Source organism: Daucus carota, chromosome 3, assembly GCF_001625215.2.
Source record: "Daucus carota subsp. sativus chromosome 3, DH1 v3.0, whole genome shotgun sequence".
NCBI classification, from domain to species: Eukaryota; Viridiplantae; Streptophyta; class Magnoliopsida; order Apiales; family Apiaceae; genus Daucus; species Daucus carota.
Window position 1 is genome coordinate 3970332 of NC_030383.2, and position 22672 is coordinate 3993003.

General features: G+C 34.0%; 2 protein-coding genes across 3 annotated transcripts; both read left to right on the plus strand.

Annotated features, from left to right (window-relative positions):
* Positions 1–117: 117 nt before the first annotated feature.
* LOC108211085 (cytoplasmic tRNA 2-thiolation protein 2) lies at positions 118–4722 on the plus strand. Its single transcript, XM_017382582.2, has 7 exons — positions 118–523; positions 1077–1425; positions 1508–1594; positions 2730–2851; positions 3397–3475; positions 3646–4043; positions 4295–4722. Exons 1-7 carry the CDS (start codon positions 225–227, stop codon positions 4341–4343), a joined length of 1383 nt encoding a protein of 460 aa, XP_017238071.1. The 5' UTR covers positions 118–224; the 3' UTR covers positions 4344–4722.
* Positions 4723–8133: 3411 nt separating this feature from the next.
* LOC108211392 (villin-3) lies at positions 8134–21453 on the plus strand. 2 transcript variants are annotated; one of them, XM_064090930.1, is made up of 26 exons: positions 8137–8523; positions 9387–9541; positions 9742–9841; positions 9943–10011; positions 10100–10336; positions 10422–10599; positions 10779–10911; positions 12028–12187; positions 12294–12444; positions 12543–12658; positions 13501–13671; positions 14206–14274; positions 14345–14413; positions 14579–14716; positions 14853–14981; positions 15483–15630; positions 15814–15830; positions 15923–16057; positions 16138–16263; positions 16919–16981; positions 17710–17802; positions 18400–18507; positions 18953–19051; positions 19987–20242; positions 20607–20974; positions 21056–21453. In XM_064090930.1, exons 2-26 carry the CDS (start codon positions 9486–9488, stop codon positions 21167–21169), a joined length of 3303 nt encoding a protein of 1100 aa, XP_063947000.1. In that variant the 5' UTR covers positions 8137–8523; positions 9387–9485; the 3' UTR covers positions 21170–21453. The 2 variants fall into 2 exon arrangements, 1 of the variants encoding a protein (XP_063947000.1); XR_010290639.1 differs by lacking the exons at positions 16138–16263; positions 16919–16981; positions 17710–17802; ... (3 more) ...; positions 20607–20974; positions 21056–21453 and having other exon boundaries at positions 8134–8523; positions 15483–15824; positions 15917–16055.
* Positions 21454–22672: the final 1219 nt, after the last annotated feature.

A 22672-nucleotide genomic window follows, 5' to 3' on the forward strand; every position in this document is an offset into this window, starting at 1 on the left:
TAAAGGTGTGATATCTGGCACATCTTTTTTTTAATCATGATATCTAGCCCATCTTAAAAATTGTCTACAAAATAGTTTATTTTTCATTCCATTCCTTCCGGAATCATTTATCCCAACAAAACACAAATAAACTTTTAAACATCGATTTGACAGCCAAACAGCCCGTTAAATTCAAAACCCTAACAAAACCCCAAGCATCAATCCACCAGAAAACAGATACAACAATGGCTTGTAACGGCACGGGAGGCTGCGACTCCGGTTGCTACAAAGACGAAAACGACTCAACCAATGGCGTGTTGCCAAGTGTCACTAATTCTTCCAACACTAACCTATGCTTAAAGTGCAAATCCAGCGAAATTATCGCCGGCGGCACCGGATTTAGCGGCGGAACCAACATGAAGCTGTGCGCTGACTGCTTCCGTGGAAATCTGTACGGTAAATTCAAGCTCGCCGTCTCGGCTAATGGCATGATCTCTCCCTCCGATAACGTGCTTGTCGCGTTCTCCGGTGGCACCTCTTCGAGGTTGTTTTCTTACTCAGTTTGAATTAATTTATGCTTTGTTGTATTATTGCGCACACGATATACAGTAATGTGTACATAGAATCCCGCTCCCACACTGACTGACTTAAAATGAGAACCGATGATTGTATAGGTGAAAATAGGGATTCGGATGCAACACACTAGCGATTGAAATGATTGGAATGCGTATGAGATTTATTCTATTTGTGCATATAGGCACGCTTATAATATTAAAAAGGACATGTGAAGAATAATTATATTAGTTAAAGTGTTAAGTTCGGAGAAGAACGTATTGCGAGTGTTTAGGAGATAATTTTAAGCAATGTATCATTGTCATTGTCAGTATAGTTATATTCAAGTGATTATAAGAGGTGATGTGAGTAGCGATAGCTAGGTTATGGTGTGATACACTAAAAATACTTGAAGGCTGTTTGGACATTTTTGCCTCTTATTAAGAGGTGGAAAGTCTGAACTAAGCACCACAACAATTTCACAGTACGTTGCCGAAGGTATTGGTTGTTACATTGATTTCTTAACAATTTTAGGTGTCTTTTAGGGTGGCTCTTCAATTTGTTCATGAGATGCAAGTTAAATCACAGAAGAATTTTGATGCAAGTAGAGATAGATCGTTACCGGTATTTGGTGTTGGAGTTGCTTTTGTCGATGAAAGTGCCTTTCATACATTGCCTTCGCATGAACTGGACAAAGAAATTGAAGAAATTAAACTTATCGTGGACGAACTATCTCCACCAACAAAAGCTTTCCATGTTATTCCAATTGAAAGCATTTGCTTGTCCAATTCTAACAGTGCAAAAGACAATTTGAATGAGTTATTAAATGCTGTTAGTGATAAAACTGGAAAAGAGGATTTGATGGTTCAGCTGCGCATGATGTCATTGCAAAAGGTTTGGATCTCTTCATCGTGTTTGTGCAAAACTGTAGTACAATGGAAGATATTGTAGTATAATTATTAACGGTATTATGCAGACTGCTCTTGAAAATGGATACACGAAGCTTGTTCTAGGATCATGTACATCAAGGCTCGCTTGTCACGTGATTGCATCAACGGTGAAGGTTTGTCTCCATTTTCTGTAAAGACATCAGTAAATAATTAAAGAGATTTCATTCTATATATTTAGTTGTTCTTTCTTTCTTTCTTTCTAATATATACCAACTAGATATGATTTTCTTCTTAGCTACGTACAGCCCTTAACACCTGGCTATGAAGAGACATCATCACCTTATTATGTATTGGTGAATGTAAAGATACAATGTTGTGATGATTCTTGTTTAGGAAGAATAAAAAACTAGAGTATATATACTTGCTATTTGGTTTTTTTAATTCATGATGTGTAGTATGAGCGAGAGGGATTGAAAGTTTTGCTGCTTTAAATTTGTAGAATAAAGCTTTGAGCAGCAAACTGATTGTCTCAGGGTTTATGTATGCTAAGGTTCATATTAATATGTATATATATATGCATTAGCTTTTGTGATTTGTAAATCAGAGGGATATGTACGCTATAAAAAGTTATAATAAATTGTAGGACATGTCTCAATAAATATATTATGTCAAATTTAAAATTAGTGCATAATTATAAAATGATTTTTGTCTTAATTTATAAGCCACGTGTTATAATATTATTAAAAAAATCAATCAAATGTTATATACATACAAATTCTGCTCTTTCATAAAAACTTGATAGTACTCATATTTTCTACAGTATATTATAGTTGATATATGTTGCACGTGATCTTTAAATTAGAAATATAAAGATATTTTTTACGTATATTGATTCGTATTGTATTTATTTCATTGTAACTTGAACTAGATATATGTTATTTGCTTTTGAATTGTATAATCATCTAAGTTGTACTTTGTATAATTGTTTGTTATTGTCTTGTGCCCTTCTCTTTGATAAATTAATAATCTATATTTATGGGAGCCCTATAGGGCTTCACACCATTTTCCGCTTTTCACAGATCACACATATGATCAAAGTTACATGTATCTTCTTGATTAAATTTCTCTCTCAGAAGCAAGGTACATCAAGTTCTCAAATGATCAATGGGATAATAGACACTGAAGGAAAAAACGGGATGAATATAAATAAATAAAAGGTTTTTGGTTGTGTAATGTGTGCTCAACATCCATATTTAATGACATTGATAGAAGCATATTAGGTTGCTAATGTTGCTATTTTATCAACAGGGGCAAGGTTACTCTTTAGCTGCAGATATACAATATGTTGATTCCAGGTGGGAGATACCAGTGGTCCTTCCCATTCGTGATTGTACACTTCAAGAGCTTAACATGCTCTGTAAACTAGAAAGGTCAGATGATATGTACCTCTTTCATTTGTTCTGATTTAGTCAATTTTGTGCCTGCTTCTACCCTTTGAGGCCCTCTTTTGGGTCCAGAAGGAAGAAAATCAGCAAGTCTTTACTCTAATAGAGAGTGTAATAAAGTTGAGGCTTAAATATAATTTAATGCCATTAATGCATGAATAGTGTCGTTGAGTTCAACCACGTTGGCTGATCTGTAATATGTCTACTTTGACTGGCCATCATATGCATACTATGTTGGTAGTTCTTGTAGGGACGGAATTTATTGTGGTATACTCTATCAGAAATATTTTACCTGTAGAGAAGTTTATACATGTTGCAAACTTGTTTTACAACACATTGCATTTGACATAGATAGGAGTAGGATTGGGTGGAAAACAAGATTTGTATGACAACATGACTCATAACTTATTATTGCATGATTGAAGGAGATGTGCAATCAGAATGTTTTTTTCATTATCTTTAGATATATACATGAACTTGCTCAACAATGATTATTGCCATAGTGGAACTTATGTTTTACATTATGGCAGTTTAAAGACTATGGAGCTGCATAATGGTTCTCGTGCTGGCATCAATGGCCTGATCTCATCATTCGTCAAACTTCTGCAGGTAGAAAGGCTGCTTAATTGTCTATAAGCGGTTTATTAATAGTGTTATCTTTGTGACAAAACCTTTTTTTAGAAATAATTTGCTTAAGTTGTTGGCATTGACCTATAAATTTCCCATTCTACTTCTTTTTGTCTCGTTGTTTAGCTTCATTTACAAATTCTATATTGCAGGAAGAGAATCCTTCTAGGGAATGCACAATTGTAAGGACAGCAGGGAAGCTAACTCCATTTCATTTTAACAAGATTCCAGAGGAAGCAGATGACTGTAACTTGCAGTTGGCATCTCAACGGCGGCGGAAGAAATTCAATCTGAAGTCTAACGAACTTCTTCCCCCAGAATCTTACTGTCCACTTTGCTCTAGCCCACTAGATAAGAATAGTATCTCTAACTTGGCTTTTGAAAATGGACATACAAGTTATGGATCATTTGTGCCAAAATGCTGTTCCAGTTGCCAATTTCAAATACTCCCCAAAGAACCATTACACATGGAGCAATTCTATTCTCTGTTACCACAACCTATAACTGATCGAGCTAAAGATGGTAGCTGTCGCAGCCAGAGATCTATAAGGTTATACACACAACCTTTTTTTTTTGGTTATTTTCCTTAAAACTTAATATATTTTCTGGAGAAAATCTGTTGCATCTAAATCGTAACCTTTTTGAAGACACAACTTGGGATGGAAATATTGTCTGGAAAAATGATTGGCAGCGTCTTGTATATAATATCTGTTATCTGAAGTATTTTTTAGCCGTGCATTCTTGAAAGATTTAGTTGAAGTGATGTTGAGTTCTTATTGTTCTTTTCAATCATGCTTCTAGGGAGCAAATACAAGATTGCCTTCTTTCAGACAACGAAGATGGAACTTGATGTCTGAACATTGCTACTATGCCTTGTGCAAACTGCATCAGGTGGATTAGTAGTGTTTGGTTGCTGGCCATCCTGAGACTCAGTCCAAATGGCTGACAAGAAGCAATGTCTAGCAGCAAAAACCCCTAATGAGCCTGGATACAAATTGAATTACTGAGTATAAATGTCTATGAATGCATAAGTTTGTTGAATTAAAGTTTACGCAGAGCTACAATTAAATCTTTAATTGTAGATGCCAACCCTTTGAAATGATAATGTCAGTTTTATGTATACTGGCTTTTGCCAGCTATTAGGATTTGCATTTATGATTGTGTACATGATGCTTTTAATGACCTCGCGGGGCTGGGGACTATTAGAGTTGAGTGTTTTTCCTTTTTAAGACTGCATATAGGTGCCGGATCTTCGACTTGGCTGGCATATACTAGATGTTATGAGAGATCTAGAAGCCAAGATCAGTTTATCTGGACTCCACAGTTCCACATTTACAGAAAGGTACTTTCTGCGTTCTTTGTTTGTTTCACATGTGATCCTCATTTGCCTATAACAGAACATTTCTTTACAAAACAGTTCTGACTTGACGCAATTTGTACTGTGACTAACCAGAAGCACTTGCTATAATAACTATTTTCTGGAAACCTTACATATTCTAATCACAAAGATTGCAAATAAGGTATGTGCCTGCAAACAATGAAAAGACTAGTCCCGTGCTTAGCGCTAGTCTAGATTTTCTTGCGGAGTTTTCCGTCACTGCAGTGGAAATAACAGGGCTGATAATAATATGTTCATGAATCAAAGGCTTTCTCAAGTTCTGGTTGAAAGTGCTGATAAAAATTATTATATTGTTAGAAAAAGTATGGGTTAATTATCAAATAGATCACTTATTCCAGCCTAATGTATAATCCGCATCATTGTGAAATTTTTGGTCTCACATAAACCATTTAACAGACTACAGTTGCATGCCGTTAAATCAAATTAAAAAAGATGTTAAAGTTAACTTTTTCCGTTAAGTTCAGATGACATGGCGCTTACGTGGATTGCAAGAGTAAATAAGTTTAAACTTAACAAATAAACTAAAAATAAACTAACAGAAATTCGTACAAGTCATGTATAACGAGATATAACCCTGTTATAGGTTATGTCAGGTGGTCTCCAGTTATTATTCCAGAAGAGGCAATTACTACGAGTCCTGTCTGGCAAAAAGAAGCTGATATCTTTTTTAAGATGAAGAGGATGATGATTCTGAGCAAGGTGATCAACCATCGCAGCAACCAATGAGGAGTGTCAAATATAAAAAATGTGACAAAAGATTTTACATTAATAAAGCTAGAAAGTAGTATTAAGTTTTTAGTTCACGTAAAGGTCTAAAATCCCGAATACACTACACACACTTATGTTTACAGGGCAATGAAGTGATGTTTACTGGGAATAAAGTGAAGTGGAATATACAGTCAGCAGAAGTAGCAATTACTTTTCCACCTCAGCTGCTCCTGTTAGTTTTTTTAATTTGATTTAACGGAATGCAACCATTAGTGTGTTGAGTGATCTAAGTGAGACCATAAATTTCGCAATGATGCAGATGATACATTGAGTTAGAATAAGTGATCCATTTGATAATTAACCCGAAAAAGTATTGCTAAAAAACAATGTTATTGTAGATTTTAGATAACTGTGTGGCAATATTTTTTTGTAAAAATTTAATATTTTTGGCAAGGTATAATAATGCAATCTATAATAAACATTCGCAAAAGCAGGAAAACAGCTTTTTCCATAAACATGAAGACCTAGCTTTGTTGTTGAATTTTTTTTTTAAAAATTTATTGCACAGTTTTCACATGTTTTTAAATAAAAAAACTGTTACTAATATCTGGCTCAACAATCAATATACTTATATAAAGGAGAAGCGAGGGACGTGTATGTGGCGCCTCTCACATCGCTCCATTCTATTTTTCTAATTTTTTGGAATTTTTGGATGAAAAATATCAAAAATTAGAACTGCCTTTTTCAGTTTTGGATATATTAAAAGCAAGTTTCAGATTATTTATGGAATATAGTAGCTTGAAAAATTTAATCTGATTTTGTTTCAAATTATTTAATTATGGGAAATAGTAGCACACAAGTGTCTTTGGCACCCATAAATACCCCTACAGATTGTATGGTTTTGGATCATCTAAACAAAACTTCTTCTCTCTCAATACCACAACCCTACCTCCCCGGTGATAGTTCTCTTCCTCGATTTATTACTCGATGGTGTTGTTATTCTGCAACGATAAGTGAAGGTTGTTTATACAGTATTAAAAAAATAAAAGGTTGTTGCAAGCAAAGGTAGTTATTGATCGCTATGTGGGAGTTGACAAATCCAAACATGGAAAAAGAATATAGTCTTGACATTATATTAATGGATGATATCAAAAAATTAACTATTAGTGATGTATGTTTGTTGGTTATTCTTTTATAATATTTGTTTTCTTCATCGGACATGTTTGTTGTTGTTAATTTTTATAAGATTTACTTTTTATACAGGAAAAAATTATTCATGCATTATATGTTTGCTCCGTTCAAGCAACTTTTAAGTGAAGGCACGATAAGTGAAGGTTGTTTATACAGTATTAAAAAAATAAAGGTTGTTGCAAGCAAAGGTAGTTATCGACCGCTATGTGGGAGTCGACAAATCCAAACATGGGAAAGGAATATAGTCTTGACATGATATTGATGGATGATGTAAAAAAATTAACTATTAGTGATGTATGTTTGTTGGTTATTCTTTTATAATATTTGTTTTGTTCATCGGACATGTTTGTTGTTGTTAATTTTTATAAGATTTACTTTGTATACAGGAAAAAATATTCATGCATTATCTGTTTGCTCCGTTCAAGCACCTTTTAAGTGAAGGCTGTTTATGGAGTATTAAAAATAAAGATCCTTACAAGCAAGGGTAGTTATAGACCACTATCTCACGGATTTAAGTTAGATTTTTTGTGGCGATCAATCCAAAAAAATTGGAGGAAGGTGACGATATATGAACATGATTTATTTTAAAAAAACACAAATAAAATTAAGATTCGTCGTACTTTAAATTGTTAATTACATGTATAAATTTATTTTCATTTTTCACCATGAATTATGTTCCAATTTTGCAATTTATATATTATTATTAGTATTACATCAAGATTTTTATAATATAAAATTTATTTTATCCTACAAATATTAATTTTGAATCATTAATATACTTTTTATCAGACAACCACAAAATTATTTTATTCTACAAATATTAATATTAAATAATTAATATAATTTTTATAGGCCGCCGCAACGCGCGGATTTTCAACTAGTATTAAACTAAAGCTAAATATACGGGTAGTCGTGAAGGAATAAGGATTAGCCACCTGGCGGTTCTTGGGTCTCCACGGAGCGGGGTTTCCTTTTTCCTCAGACCAATTCTGTTGCGTATGACAGCCGGCAGAATCTAGGAACCAGGCTGCAGAATCGTATGTATTTTTTTAAGTAAATTTGAAAAACATAAATTTTCAAATTTAAAAAAGTTTATATTCCCTATTTTACATATTTTTGATTTTTGATAAAGACCCGTTATCTAATTAGTATTTTTTATTTACGATGAAAAATTGTTGTTAAGTTTTGGACAGTCTGTAGTCAAAAAATAGAGTGCACTAGAATTAAAGAAACGATGGAAATCTAAAAATCCGAGCAACACAAGCCAGCCTGGACTGTGCTCCCTCACCAGATCTTTGCCTTTAAACCAACTTTTTTAGCCTTTTCAAACCACCTCTCTCTCTCTCTCTCTCTCTCTCTCTCTCATATCTCTCCACAATTCATTCCCTCTCTCCCTAGAAAAAGTCCTCTCTCTCTCTCAAAATCTCTCCCTGAATATAATCTCTCTCTCCACAAATATTACTACATGTCCTATCTTCCAAAAGTACATATCACCCATCATAAACTATTACATAATAATCTGACAGTTACAACATTCATCCTTGTAATAATAAATTTCACAAAACAAAAGCCCTATCACACCATTATCATCATCACCATCATCCCTTCTCTTTCTTTCTCACGACCCCATCTCTGTCTCTTCCATTTCGCCAGCTTTTTCAATGCATCCCCACAAATTTACTCATAAAAAATTTAATATAATATCACAGCCAAGCGATCTCTTGATATAAAGGTAAACCTTGATTTTCTGATCATCATTCATCACGTAAGATCGATCACAGATCTCTGTAATTTCATGTCATGTTTCTTAGTTGCCTGAGTTTCGTGAAAAACATATTTTAGCCAATTGTTCCGTCGGAAAATATCATGCAAAATATGATAATTGTTGTGCACATAATGTATATATTTGGTTTATGGGTTGTTGTGTAGCGGTTAATGTACTGTACATTGAGAATTAATTTGATGGCCTTGTGAATATGATATTTGATTCGTTAATATTTATGTTGTGTTCAAAATTTTGTTCATTGTGAACCTTGTTTTTAATTGATAATATAATTTTAATAATGCAATACTCATAATTTGCTTTTGAAATTCCAACTGTGCGTAAAAGAGCAGAGAACTCAGAATTTTTTTACATCTATGTTTAGAGTCGTGAAAGCGTAAGTTTTGGTGTTATTGCACCATTCGTTTGCTGGTTTTAGTCGACGTGTTCTTGAGTGCCACCATTCTTTTGCTGGTTTTAGTTAATGTGTTCTTGAGTGCCACTAATATTATAGAGAATAATTTCAGACCTCAAAGGAGTAGTTAATTTATTCTTGCATCTTGAGCTTCTACCGGTATCCCGTGTATAGATTTTGAAAGTGTGGAAGGCGTTGTTTTATACTAATCGGAGAATAGTACTCGTGAATTCAAGTTTTAGAACCTTATTGTTTCTACACGGAGCTTACTTTTTGAGTGCAAAATAAGAAAATGTATCGGGCAATAGTGGATTTAGATTAATACTTCGATTTTATTTGTGAAACTTTAGATATTATTATATTCATGAGTGTTAATTTGTATATTTCAACGTACTCGTTCCCTGTTTTGTATCTGCAGCTGTTACTTATTTGGAAATTCTACAACTGGGAAGTCAGAAAGGTTTTTTCCTCCTTTTTTTATCTTGAGAGTGACGGTAATAAGATCAGAATCTACATAATGTCTAGCTCGAGAAAAGCTTTGGAACCTGCATTTCAGGGTGCAGGGCAGAAACCGTATCCTTAATTAATGTCTTAAAAGAATCTATGTTGGTAGCAATGTTGTTCTTGTTAGTTAGCGTATCTGCAAAATCGTCCTATGTCAACACGATATGAAAAATCCATTGATGTAAATTAATGTTCTTAACTTAATGTAATTTCTTGATTCCTGATTTTCACGTTCTCTTTTACATTAGTTTGTACTTAACCCTTACTAGAGGAACTGAGATATGGAGAATTGAGAATTTTGTGCCAGTAGCATTGCCCAAATCTGATTATGGCCGATTCTATTCAGGGGATTCGTATATAGTCCTGCAGGTTATTATGGCTTTCATGCAGTCTTCTTATGTTTTCTCTTTTGTTTCAAACAAAGTCAATAATTAAAATCATACTACTTGCTTCATATTGTTTATTTGCAGACAAGTCCAGGTAGGGGAGGTGCTTATTTGTTTGACATACACTTCTGGCTAGGAAAAGATACAAGCCAGGTAAGTTATTATCTCTTTCTGTTGGCATTTTAGTCCTTTACTACTAGCTGGAAGTTTGTTCTAACAAGATATATAAAACTCATCATAGGATGAAGCTGGAACAGCAGCTATAAAGACTGTAGAGCTTGATGAAATGCTTGGTGGGCGTGCAGTGCAGCACAGGGAACTACAAGGTCACGAGTCGGATAAATTTTTATCGTACTTCAAACCATGTATTATACCACTAGAAGGGGGTGTTGCATCAGGATTTAAGAAACCTGAAGAGGAAGAGTTTGAGACAAGATTATACGTCTGTAAAGGAAAACGAGCTGTTAGATTGAAGCAGGTGTGACTTCGGCAGCCCATGAGAAAAGTCTTGCGGATGTAACAAACTATGTTTGGAGTATAATACGATTTCTTTCCTTATCCAGGTCCCCTTTGCTCGGACTTCGTTGAATCATGATGATGTCTTCATACTGGACACTGAAGATAAAATTTTTCAATTCAATGGCTCAAACTCCAATATTCAGGAAAGGGCCAAAGCATTAGAAGTGATTCAGGTTTTAAAAGAAAAGTATCATGAGGGAACGTGTAATGTCGCTATTGTTGGTATGAGGTTGATTTTAATGTTCCTTCTTTTCAATTATTAAGCATAGTCAGGTCATTTGATCTGGAACTTGTTTATCTCGGTTTCTATTTTATATCTTTTTAACTCATTCATTACTGTGGAGTTGTGGATCTGAATCAGCATTCGTTACTTATATGCGTGTGTTATACCTATGCACCAGATGACGGAAAGCTAAAAACCGAGTCAGATTCTGGTGAATTCTGGGTCCTATTTGGTGGCTTTGCTCCACTTGGTAAAAGAGTTACCAGTGAAGACGATGTTGTTCCTGAGAGAAAGGCTCCTGAACTATACAGGTAATTCTGTTTCCTGGTTTCAATTAACATTTTCTTTTATGTTAAACACCTTTCTTAATAAGTCAAAGGACTGAGGAGTTGGACATTAAAGTTTAATGGGTTAGATCATGTGATTTTTCTGTGTCTCCTGCCTATCAAAAATTTCTTTCTACCATGCACTCATATATTTGTCCTATTCCCGAAATAATTGACAAATTGCTCCACAAGAGTTTATGAGAGGTTTCTAATTTATGTAAAACAATTTGGTTTTTGTGTGGGTTTATAATGTATACAAATAAGGCTAGACCCTGAACCTGGTTTCTTAAATCTTGCCAAGGACTTAATCTCTGATAGAAGTTACTGGAGATGACGCACTAGGATAGTGGATATCTTCACAGAGTATCAAAAAAAGTACTCCAACACTATCCTACTGATTACCTAAATCACTAGCACAATCCAAAATTTTTTAGCCATTACCTATTTTTAGGTAACCTCTAGTCATTACCTATTTAATATTTATGAATAAAATATTCATTTACCTCATTTTGTCTTTATCTTTCCCCTCCTTTTCCCGTTCTTTCCCTCAAATTTATTATTAAAATAATAATAGGGAACAAAAATAGGGATTGCTACTGGAGTTGACATTAAAAGTAGATTCCCTAAATCACTAGGACTCAGTAGCACTCATTATTCTATATTATTAATTATTAATAGGTGAGATAGGTAACCTATTGGACTTGCTCTTAATACTTTGCAGTCGCTCCTACTTCTTTGTACTATACTTGTTAGAATAGTGTAATGGGTTTAACATTTTATCTGTTGTATTGTGATAATTCTGTGCAGTTTCTAGTTTAATAGTTATTTAGATCTCTATAGTGTTGTAATTTTAAATAATATTTGCATATTCTAGTAACTTTTAAGGAATTTTTTGCTTCATGAAAACAGTCTCTCTGCTCGGAGTAGGGATAATGTCTACTTACATTTTACCTTGGGTATGCTTGGTTTGGGTTGATTTAGAAATAAGCTAAGTTCTGGTCAGTAGCTGTATCTGATTGTGTATTACTCTCTTATCTGTAGAATTTTTTATTGTTGATGTATGATCCGAGGCGTTGAAACCTTTATTGAATTTTGTTGCAGCATTGTTGGTGGTCAAGTCAATGCTGTAGCTGGTGAACTGTCCAAATCTTCATTAGCAAATAACAAATGTTTTCTGTTAGATTGTGGTGCTGAAGTATTCGTGTGGATTGGTCGGTTAACAAAATTAGAAGATAGAAAAGCTGCTGTAAAATCCGCTGAGGTAGTTATATAATTCAGATCACCATGATAATGATGCTAGAATGATTCCACACCTTATCTATTTCATTCCCTTTCTAAATAAGCAACCTTGGGTGATTTTTTTAAAGGATTTTATTGCTAGTCAAAATAGACCAAAGTCAACATATGTAGCCCGTCTTATTCAAGGACACGAGACAACTGCATTCAAGGCCAAATTTGATTCATGGCCTTCAGGCTCGGCACCCTCTGCTCCCGAGGAAGGTAGAGGAAGAGTTGCAGGTAGATACTAATTCATACACATCTTATCATAAAAAACTGCAGATATTTGTGGAACCGTAAAAATCAATTTGACTAGGAAACTCTTTGAATACTTGTAGCTTTTCTCAAGAAACAGGGTGTTGCCTTAAAAGGATCTTCAAAGAGCGCTTCTGTTAAGAGTGCCCCCGTTAACGAGGAAATCCCACCTTTGCTTGAAGGAGATGGAAAAACTGAGGTTGGCTTTTTAGACATTATGGTGCAGTTAGCACCTAGAGGGTTTATTTTATATAATGAACAATGAGATACCCAAAAATGGTTTGTATACAAGTTAAGTTAAGATTACGGTTAAATAAGCCTAATTGATAACTTAACATGTTGAGCTATCTAAATGGTAATAATAAGATAAAATAAAATTGATCAAGCTCAAGCCGATCAGTGCTCCGAAGGAGTTCCCTATGTTAATTAAATAAACAACTGTAGTTGAGCTTGGTTCCTTTGTTTACACCTACAGTTTGAGCAATCGGGCATGAGTATTTATGGTAATAGAACAAATCCAGTTTCAAAAGTGCTAAGCATGGCTTGACTTTAGAAACTATGTTCATTAACAGACCTACTTAGTAACTTACCTACCCATTAAGGTTATGTAGATAAGCAAAGTTCGTTCTTCGAAGTAAATAATTCAGATCCTATAAATGTTAATAACACACACAGAACTACATGGAAATATGAATCTAAATAAGTCAAGTTATTTTAACCACTTCATAGATATAAAAACAAGTATCTTCCATGTACAAACAAAGCCATAGAACTGAGAAAAGTATCTTCACTTAATTAAAAGTATATGATTTTTATAGATTAATATCAATGAACTACAGGCACATCTACACCTTTGTGGTTTGCAATCTTATTTTATTATGGATTGACTTAAATACACACACACACAAATTTGATTAATATATTTACAGAGATCAGCAATTTTAACTACCTTGTCGGTACTTGTGTGGTTAATACACACACACATATGTATGATTCTCATGTCAAATAGCATGTTCCAGGAGTGAATAATTGAATTTTCAGGTGTGGCACATTGAAGGAAGTGATAAAACTCCAGTGCCAAAAGAAGACATAGGTAAATTTTATGGTGGAGATTGCTACATTGTTCTCTACACTTATAATCATCAGCAACATCAACATGACAAGAAAGAAGATTACTACTTATGCTACTGGATTGGGAAGGATAGTGTCGAGGTAATTTATTTCCCATTGTCATCATCTGCAACAGAAATATTTGAAAGCCAAGACACGTGAATGCATATCTACTGAAAAATAATAAAAGACAATTTATAGGTGGGTGTACGGAAGTGTGTAATGTAAGGAATCAAAGACCTTATGTTGTATTCTCATCACACACTTCTTGGTCAATATTGATCAATAACATAAATGGTGAACTACGAGATGTCATAGTTGATGTGCTCTTGCATCACAAAATACCAGCACAAACTGGTTATAACTAGCAATTATCCTATCATTTTTTTCCTTAGATTAGCAGTTTGATTTTTATTGTTAGCAACCTTTGCAGCTTCCGATTGTCTAACTACACTACATACTACATAGCAAGTATATGTGAAGTAATTTAGCACTTGGCATTTTGCTTGTGGCAGAACTTTTACCATACTAGTGTCATTTCTTGCATGTTTCTGCAACGTGTTCAACTTTATCCTCTATAAGGATTAGGTTTTACATGAATATTTAATGATAGACATAAATATTTTGCATGTTTAGGAAGACCAAAAGAATGCAGCTCAATTAACTGGCACCATGTCTAGATCACTGAAGGGACGACCTGTGCAGGTACCTTCATCATCCACCACTATGATGAACATAATTAAAAGAAAGTATGTAATAATTAATGCTTTCTCAGGGTCGTATTTATCAAGGGAAAGAACCACCACAGTTTCTTGCCATCTTTCAGCAGATGGTTGTCCTTAAGGTATATTGATAAGATCTTGTTATTGCTAAATTAAACTTCTATGTGGTGATGCTTATGCCCATTCTCGGACCTCCCCCCCCCCCCCCCCCCCCCCCCCCCCTCCCCCTCTCTCTCACACACACGCACACAATATGGCTTTATTTATGCAATTTCATTTTTTCTTAGGGAGGAATAAGTTCTGGCTACAAAAATTATATTGCCGAGAAAGGGTTGAAAGATGAAACTTACAGTGGTGACTGTGTTGCACTGATTCAAATATTGGGGACCGCTGTGCATCAGAAAAAAGCTGTGCAAGTTGACGCGGTATGTTCTATAAGTGGTTTTGTTTTGTCTCTTAGTTTATATATGTGGGCACTGTACTTTAAACTTTGTAGTTATGTGTACTCTGTCATTTAGGATCCTCAAGCGTTTTTGGTATATGTGTTTCTTTAAAACTCAGGTGGCCACCTCCATGAACACTAATCATTGTTTTATTCTGCAATCTGGCTCGACTATGACCATCTGGAAAGGAAGTAAGAGCACACCAGAGCAACAACAGCTAGCCATCAAAGTTGCAAGCTTCTTGAAGGTATGCCCATGGCGATGATTATAACCTGGGCAGACCATGTACCTTTATACTCATGAATATGATATCTTTGAAGTAAAGTTCTAGTCATATTTTACAGTATATTCGTCGTATTTTACATGTAGTTAGACTTACAATACCATGGAACCGGAAAAGAATTCGAAATAAGGTGATAGCTCAGATTAATCAAATGACTTGCATGTTTTCTGGGATAAGTATAAGATTTTTGAAAACTTAACCAATTATGTGGGTTATAACTAGATTCCAACCTTGTAAGTAGTAAGAATATATAAACTCCATGGGGGACCGCTTAACATTGATTTGTGCAGCATAGCTTAGCCATCTTTTAACCTTTGTCATTTGGCTATTAAATTTTGCTGACTGACACTTGAGAATTTTTGCAACTGAAAAAAGAGAAATATTAGATTTCCCTGTTTATAATAAACATTGTATTGGAAGGCCAAATAGAATTAACTTTAATCGTTTTTATATTTGTACATTTAGCCTGGTGCAGATAAGAAAAATTCTAAAGAAGGAACTGAACACTCATCATTCTGGTCTGCTCTTGGAGGACGAAAGAGTTACACCAGCGAAAAAGAGTCTTCGGACTTCACTCGAGATCCCCACTTGTTCACATTCTCAATTGATGAAGGTGGTGTATCTTTAAAAATAAATTGTTTAAAAAATAACTCACACTCATTTACTGCATTAAGTTTTAAGACAACTGTTATAACTTTATCTACATATCTGAAAGTATAAGTTTTTTTATACAAGCTGGTATCCCTCTTATTTACTTTTTAACTGACAACTCCTGCTGCACTGTGGACCTCCCCAGGAAAATTAGAGGTAAGAGTTATTTGTCTGATTATGCTCCATGATATCTAACTTAGACTCTTAACTCTTATTAGCTTTATAGTTTTATGTTCTATAATCGACAGTTCAAGGAAGTCTACAATTTTTCTCAAGATGACTTGTTGACTGAGGATGTAATGATACTCGATTCACATGCTGAGGTGTTTGTCTGGGTTGGTCAGCGCGCAGATTCCAAAGAAAAGCAAAATTCGCTTGAAAACGGTCAGGTACTGCTAGATTAATCTGAGCTTTGCAGAGATGATGCGTTTCAATCTGTACTTGTATCAACCATTAAAGATCATTGCAGATATACATTGATATGGCTGTATCTTTGGATGAGTTGTCCCCACATGTTCCATTTTACAAAGTTACGGAAGGAAATGAACCATGCTTCTTCACGTCATTCTTTTCATGGGATCCTTCTAAAGCCAATGTATGTCTTGCATATTCAACACTTATCTTTTTCATATTAATAAATTGATTGCTTCTACATAGTTAAATTTATATTTTCAGCAGTGATGATGAGGTTAAAAATGATATGAGGTAAACAATGGTCACTTGATTGAAAGCACGCAGACAAAAAATGAAAAGAAAAAGAAGACTGAATCAAAGTTATAGAACTGGGTTTAGGGTTTATGGAGATTATTAGCAAACCAAGAGGTTTGCCTTTCTATTCGCACTACAAAAATAAACACAAGGCTACTATATAAGCACTAATATAGAAGTTAAAGGGACACAGAGTGGAATTTGAACAATAAAAAGTTGCTTAAGCAATTATCAATGATGTTTCACTAGTATTCTTTTTTTAAATTTTCATCGGTGTATTCCTCCGAAATATCCTCTCCAAAAATAATCATTTGAATTGGAATTGATCATCCTGCCCCATGTTAAGTCAGTTAAGAAAGGTTCTTTGCATACAGGGAATGTACTTTTAAATTTTAAAATTCCTTCTGATATATGAGCCCCTTGTTACTGTTGTGATTTTATATGTTACCATATTATGCTAGATGCGTATCTCTTTTTATAGTGATTCTTTTTTTTTTTTCTATATTTTTTTGACTTCCTTTCTCCCCTGGATGCAAAACAAGGCTCATGGAAATTCATTTCAAAGGAAAGCTATGCTACTCTTTGGGACTGGTCCTGATGCAGAGGTAAACCCTTCAATTACTCCTTATTTTGAACTCTTCAAATATTACTCTTTACTAAAAGTAGAAACACAGTTTTGTTGGTACCTCGTGTAATACTAAATTTTGGCTTTTCTTAAAACATTTCTCTAGTAAAGCAAGTTTGTATATAGGTAGGGTATAATGTTCTTTGTCATGCCTTCAACTTTGCATTTAGTTGATAGTTTGGGACTAGTCATGCTAGTGAAGTACACACTAAACTATGCCTCTTTGCATTTAGTTCATATTTTGGGACTAGTCATGCTAGCGAGGTACACACTAAACTAAACATCCATGTAATGCACATAATATATTTCAAACAATTAATTTAAATAATTTCAGAAGCAACAGTTAATTGTCATTTTCTTATATGCTTTCTCCTCTTCTGCCACGTTCTTGATCAAGCATAATAATATTATTTTAAATTCGCACTTGTCACAGTTGGAATTGAACAAGTACAATTATTTATGAAAGAAATGTGATCCAAATCTATGCAAGGTCATATAATTGATATCATTAATGTTTTATTATTAATCGAATATATAAAGAATAATCGAAACTAGGATACAACCATAAAAAAATGCATTCAGTTGTTTATATCTTTAAATTTTTATATATAGGTTCGGTATAATGTTTTATATTTGCCTTGGTGCTTATGATCTTGCAAGAAGTAACATATAACAAGATATCTAATACTCATATTATTTCGAAATTAGACAAATGACGGGGTACATACTCAACGAGCTGCAGCTTTGGCTGCTTTGAACTCGGCATTTAATTCAACTTCTGAGACTAGTCAGGCTACCGAGGTAAACGCTAAACTAAACCTCCATTAAATGCACATATATATCAAACAATTAATTATAGAATTTCAGAAGCAATAGATAATTCTCGTTTTGTTATATGCTCCTTATTCTTCTGTTCTTTTGTCGGTTTCTGATCAAGCATGGTTGTATCATTTTAAATTCGCATACTTTACAGTTGGAAATGAACAAGTGCAATTTATTTAAGAAAAAAATGTGATCCAACTCTATGTCAGGCTCATAATTGATATCATTAAAATTTTAATATTAATCCAATGTTTAGAAAATAATGAAAACAAGGATACAACCAAAGGAATGTGCATTTAGTTCTTTATATATCTTAATACTTTTTCCTAGGAAAGACTAAAAAAGAATGTTGTACATTGATAGCATATAATGTTTATTATCTTATAATGAAAACAAGGATACAATCAAAGGAATATGCATTTAGTTGTTTATATCTTAATACTTTTTCCTAGTAAAGAAGAATGTTGTACATTGATAGCATATAATGTTTTATGTTTACCTTGGTGTTTATTACTTATCTTGCAAGAAGTAACGATAAAACAAGATATTTAATTACTCGTATTATTTCAAAATTAGACAAGTGAAGGAGGACATAGTGAAGGAGGACATACTCAAAGAGCTGCTGCTTTGGCTGCTTTGAACTCGGCATTTAGTTCTTCTTCTGAGACTAGTCATGCTACTGAGGTAAACACTAAACTCCATGAATTGCACATAATATAAACAGTTAATTTGAGCAATTCAGAAGCATCATATAGTATTCATTTTGTCATATGCTCCATCTTTAGTCAAACTCTGACCAAGTATAGTTGTATCATTTAAGTTAGCATGCTTTACGGTTGGAACTGAACAAGTGCAGTCAATTTTAGAAATATATATGATCCAACTTTGTGTCATGGTCATAATTAAAATCATTTAATATTTTAATATTTATCAAATATGTTGAAAATAATTGAAACAAAGATACAACCATGGAGAATATGTATATACTTGTTTATGTCTTTAAACCTTCCTATAGTATAAGGTTGTATAAGGTAGGGTATGATGTTTTATTTGTGCCTTCATGTTTATGATCTTGCAAGAAGTAATGAGATAACGAGATCTTTAATTACTTGTATTATTTCTAATTTAGAACAAATCAAATGAGACAAATCAAGGAGGACATACTCAAAGAGCTGCGGCTTTGGCGGCACTGAATGCTGCATTTAGTTCATCTTCTGGGACTAGTCAGGTAAACACTAAACTAAAGCTGCATATAATGCACATAATATATTTTAAACAGTTGACTTAGAGAATTTAAGAGTAGGAGATAATTACTGTACCATTTCTTTACATGCTTCCTCTTTTGTCAGGTTTCTAATATAAGTATAGTTGTATCAATCTAAATTTGCATACTATATGGTTGGAACTAAACAAGTGTAATTAATTTAGGGTGCTGATATATGCACACCCTATATTTATTTCAGATCAAATTTTCCCTATTTTTTTGCCAAATAAGTAGTGTTGATGATATATGCATAAATGAAATTAGAGATAATTTGGTCCAAAAATAAAGTTAGAATGTGCATAAATAAATTTAGAGTGTGCATATATCAGTACCCTTGATTTAAGAAAGAAATGTGATCCAACTTTGTGCTAGAAACGTCATAGACTCATAATTGCTATCATTAAAATTTTAATATTAGGGTTGCGCTCAGGAGAGAACTCATCTTTAAAATATAACTTTAGAACCACTGGGTTCTGCTGTAGAACCCTAAATTTTAAACAGATTTTCAGGATCTAAATCTAAATACGTGTTTTTTGCATCGTTGTGTGTGTTCAAAAATAATTTTAATATATGATACATAAACACGACACTTTTTACATGTGCAGTTCTTCTGCAGAACTCTTATTAATACTAGAAGGTTCTAACGGTTCTTAGGCTAAGGGTTCTAAGAGGAACATGGCCCTTCAATATTAATCAAATATATTGGAAATAATGGAAACAAGGATACAACAATGGGGATTATGCATTTACTTGTTTATATTTTAAAACTTTTTCCCAGTAAAGGAGAAAGTATTATGTTGGTAAACATTGTTGTTTTTATGCTAACCTTGTTGTTTATGATCTTTTAAGGAGTAATTACATAAATTGATATTTGGTTAATCAAATTATTGCAAAATTAGGATAAATCAAAAGTGACGAGTGGAGGAGGACATACTCAAAGAGCCGCGGCTTTGGCTGCTTTGAACTCTGCATTTAGTTCATCATCTGAGCCTAAACGGGCTCCTTCTCCAAAGCCAGCAGGAGCCAGTTCGGGATCACAAAGAGCGGCTGCAGTAGCTGCCTTGTCTTTTGTTTTTAGGGCCAAGAATAAGGTTTCACCTCCAATATCTCCGCGTCAATCCAGTAGAAATACACCCACAGAACCAGTGATCTCTGGTATGAAACTTTATTTTATCTGTACTGACTAAACAAGTAAATGGGAGATAAATTTTGTAAGGCACTATACATATAATAGAAAGCTTTGTAGCAATGACTAATCTAGAGGACAAAACATTCGCATGCAGTTTGGTTCCACCATAATGGTTTATTACATTAAAGTACCAAAATTCATTGAAAACAATTACAGGAAACAGTAGAACTTTTAATTATGATAGGTCTTGAATTCCCTACTTATCATCTTATGTACCTGTCTTGTAAATGAACTATTGCATAAAATCATTTATGGCTAATATACAAATGAGGCTATCCAAACCTTTTATTTTTTATTAATGTTCTTTATTGTGTTATTTGCGTACTGTAGGAAGTAGTGAGAACTTACCCGAAGTTGAGGATCCTACAGAAACTCATACTCCTACTGAAACTCAAGTTGAGGAGGCTGAGACTGTTGAGCCTGTGAAAGAGAGTAATGAGGAGTCAGAACCAAAACCAGAGCCCGTGTCAGAGAGTAACGAAGAGACAGAATCAAAACCAGAGCCTGTCTCAGAGAGTACTGAGGAGTCAGAACCAAAACCAGAACCCGTCTTAGAGAGTACTGAGGAGTCGGAACCAAAACCAGAAGCAGAGCAAGATGAGGAGAATGGTAGTGAGAGTGAAAATACATATAGTTATGACCGGTTGAAATCTAATTCTGATAATCCAGTCACTGGAATTGATTTAAAACGAAGAGAGGTTGGTTGGTTATGCAGTTCTAACTCGAGCTTATATGTATCCCTTTTTTTTCCCTTTCTAATTCTTTCTTTCTACTTTCAGGCTTATCTTTCTGACGAGGAATTCGAAACCATATTTGGGATGTCGAAAGAAGCATTCTCTAAGTTTCCTAGGTGGAAACAAGACATGTTAAAGAAAAAACATGATCTCTTCTAGCATGGATGCCAGTTTCTTTTCCCACATTTCTAATGTGCATCATTTTAATTGCTGTTATGAGGAAATTGTTGCATGGTGCTCCAGTTTCTTCTAGTTGCTTGTGTTTCAAGTATGTCCAGAGTGTTTTCCCTTCCTTTTCAGTTGTGCATTTTTTTTGACAGTAGATCGTAGGTATAAGATATAAATAGGCCAATTCTTTAGTATAAATTGAGAATGTATGATTTTATGAATTTATTATTTTTTATTTTTTAGAAACAAGGAAAGGTGTGTATATATTCACCGCATCTGTAACGGTCAAATATATTTTAAATTGATGACAAAAACATTGTTATTTATAGCACGTATCTTTAAGATTCAAATATTAATCAATAATTAAACATTATTTTTTATTTCTTCAGAAAATGACGTACATATTTTAAAATAAAGATCTCACATCTCAGTGTCAAAAAATTAGAGTTTGAAAAGCCGTCGTCTTATTTCAAGCTAGTTGAGGGGCTTCCATCGGTCTCTTCTCCGGTGGATCGCCCCAATCCCTTTGTTTTCTTTCATCTTCGTTGATTTTCTTTCAATAAAACCCAACTTTTTGGGTGTTTGTGTGTCTCTCCTTTTGGAGTGTGTTTGGTTTGTCTCTCCTTTTGGAGTGATTTGTTGTGTTTATGTTTAGTTTTGTTTGGATTCATCCGATGTTAGATCTATGGAGAATAATTTTATTGATGTTTTTTGGGATCTGGAAAGCCCGCGTCAAATATCAGTTGGTGGTAATTATGGTAAGAGCTAACCTTTTACGACCAAAGATTGTTCATCTGTTTGGGGTTTACATTTTCGGCATGTCTATAGCTGGTATTTGGCATGTAGATAGCTGAGATGTCGCTTCTCTAATCTCAGTTTATGAGATTAGGGTTTTCGAACACCGTTCTAGCACCGACTTTTATGTGATAAGGTCAATTGTGATGTTGCTGCTTTCTGTAATGTTGGTGCAATTTGGATCGCTTGGAAGATCTTTGATTTCATTTTTAGCTCTAAGAATTTTTAAAATTCTATGCGTCAAACGATGAGGAAACAAATCAGCTAATTGTTTTAGTATGTCCAACCTGGTTGTATGGTCAGTTGAGGGTTTGTCCCGACTGGATTATGTTCTGATTAATGAAATTGCTTTTCTTTGTGTAAAAAAAAAAAGATCTCAGTGTCAATCAATAATTAACAACTAAATTTTTTTTTGAAAGTGACGACAAATATAATATCTAAAATAAGAAACATACCAAATATCAACCAATACCAATTCAAATGTGTGTGTATGAACTGACAATCAATTTTTGTTTGGGGCAAATTTCTACTGGCTCTTATCCTATTGGTCATAATGAAACGTTCACCAACAAAAATATTGTCCTTTCATAAACAAAATTTTAAACCAATCAAAATCTCATAAACTAGTTCGTTATACCGATGTTCTGAAACTATTTAAAATATGGGTCCGGGTGTATGTTGGTTTCTAGACATTGGATG

Bases quoted from the DNA above. Each gene is read 5' to 3' on its own strand.
- LOC108211085 (XM_017382582.2), top strand. From the start codon at position 225: ATGGCTTGTAACGGCACGGGAGGCTGCGACTCCGGTTGCTACAAAGAC. The intron at 524-1,076 runs GTTGTTTTCTTA...GGTGTCTTTTAG, and splicing joins TCCGGTGGCACCTCTTCGAG to GGTGGCTCTTCAATTTGTTC. The intron at 3,476-3,645 runs GTAGAAAGGCTG...TCTATATTGCAG, and splicing joins CATTCGTCAAACTTCTGCAG to GAAGAGAATCCTTCTAGGGA.
- LOC108211392 (XM_064090930.1), top strand. From the start codon at position 9,486: ATGTCTAGCTCGAGAAAAGCTTTGGAACCTGCATTTCAGGGTGCAGGG. The intron at 14,717-14,852 runs GTATGTTCTATA...TTTAAAACTCAG, and splicing joins AAGCTGTGCAAGTTGACGCG to GTGGCCACCTCCATGAACAC. The intron at 20,243-20,606 runs GTATGAAACTTT...TGCGTACTGTAG, and splicing joins CACAGAACCAGTGATCTCTG to GAAGTAGTGAGAACTTACCC.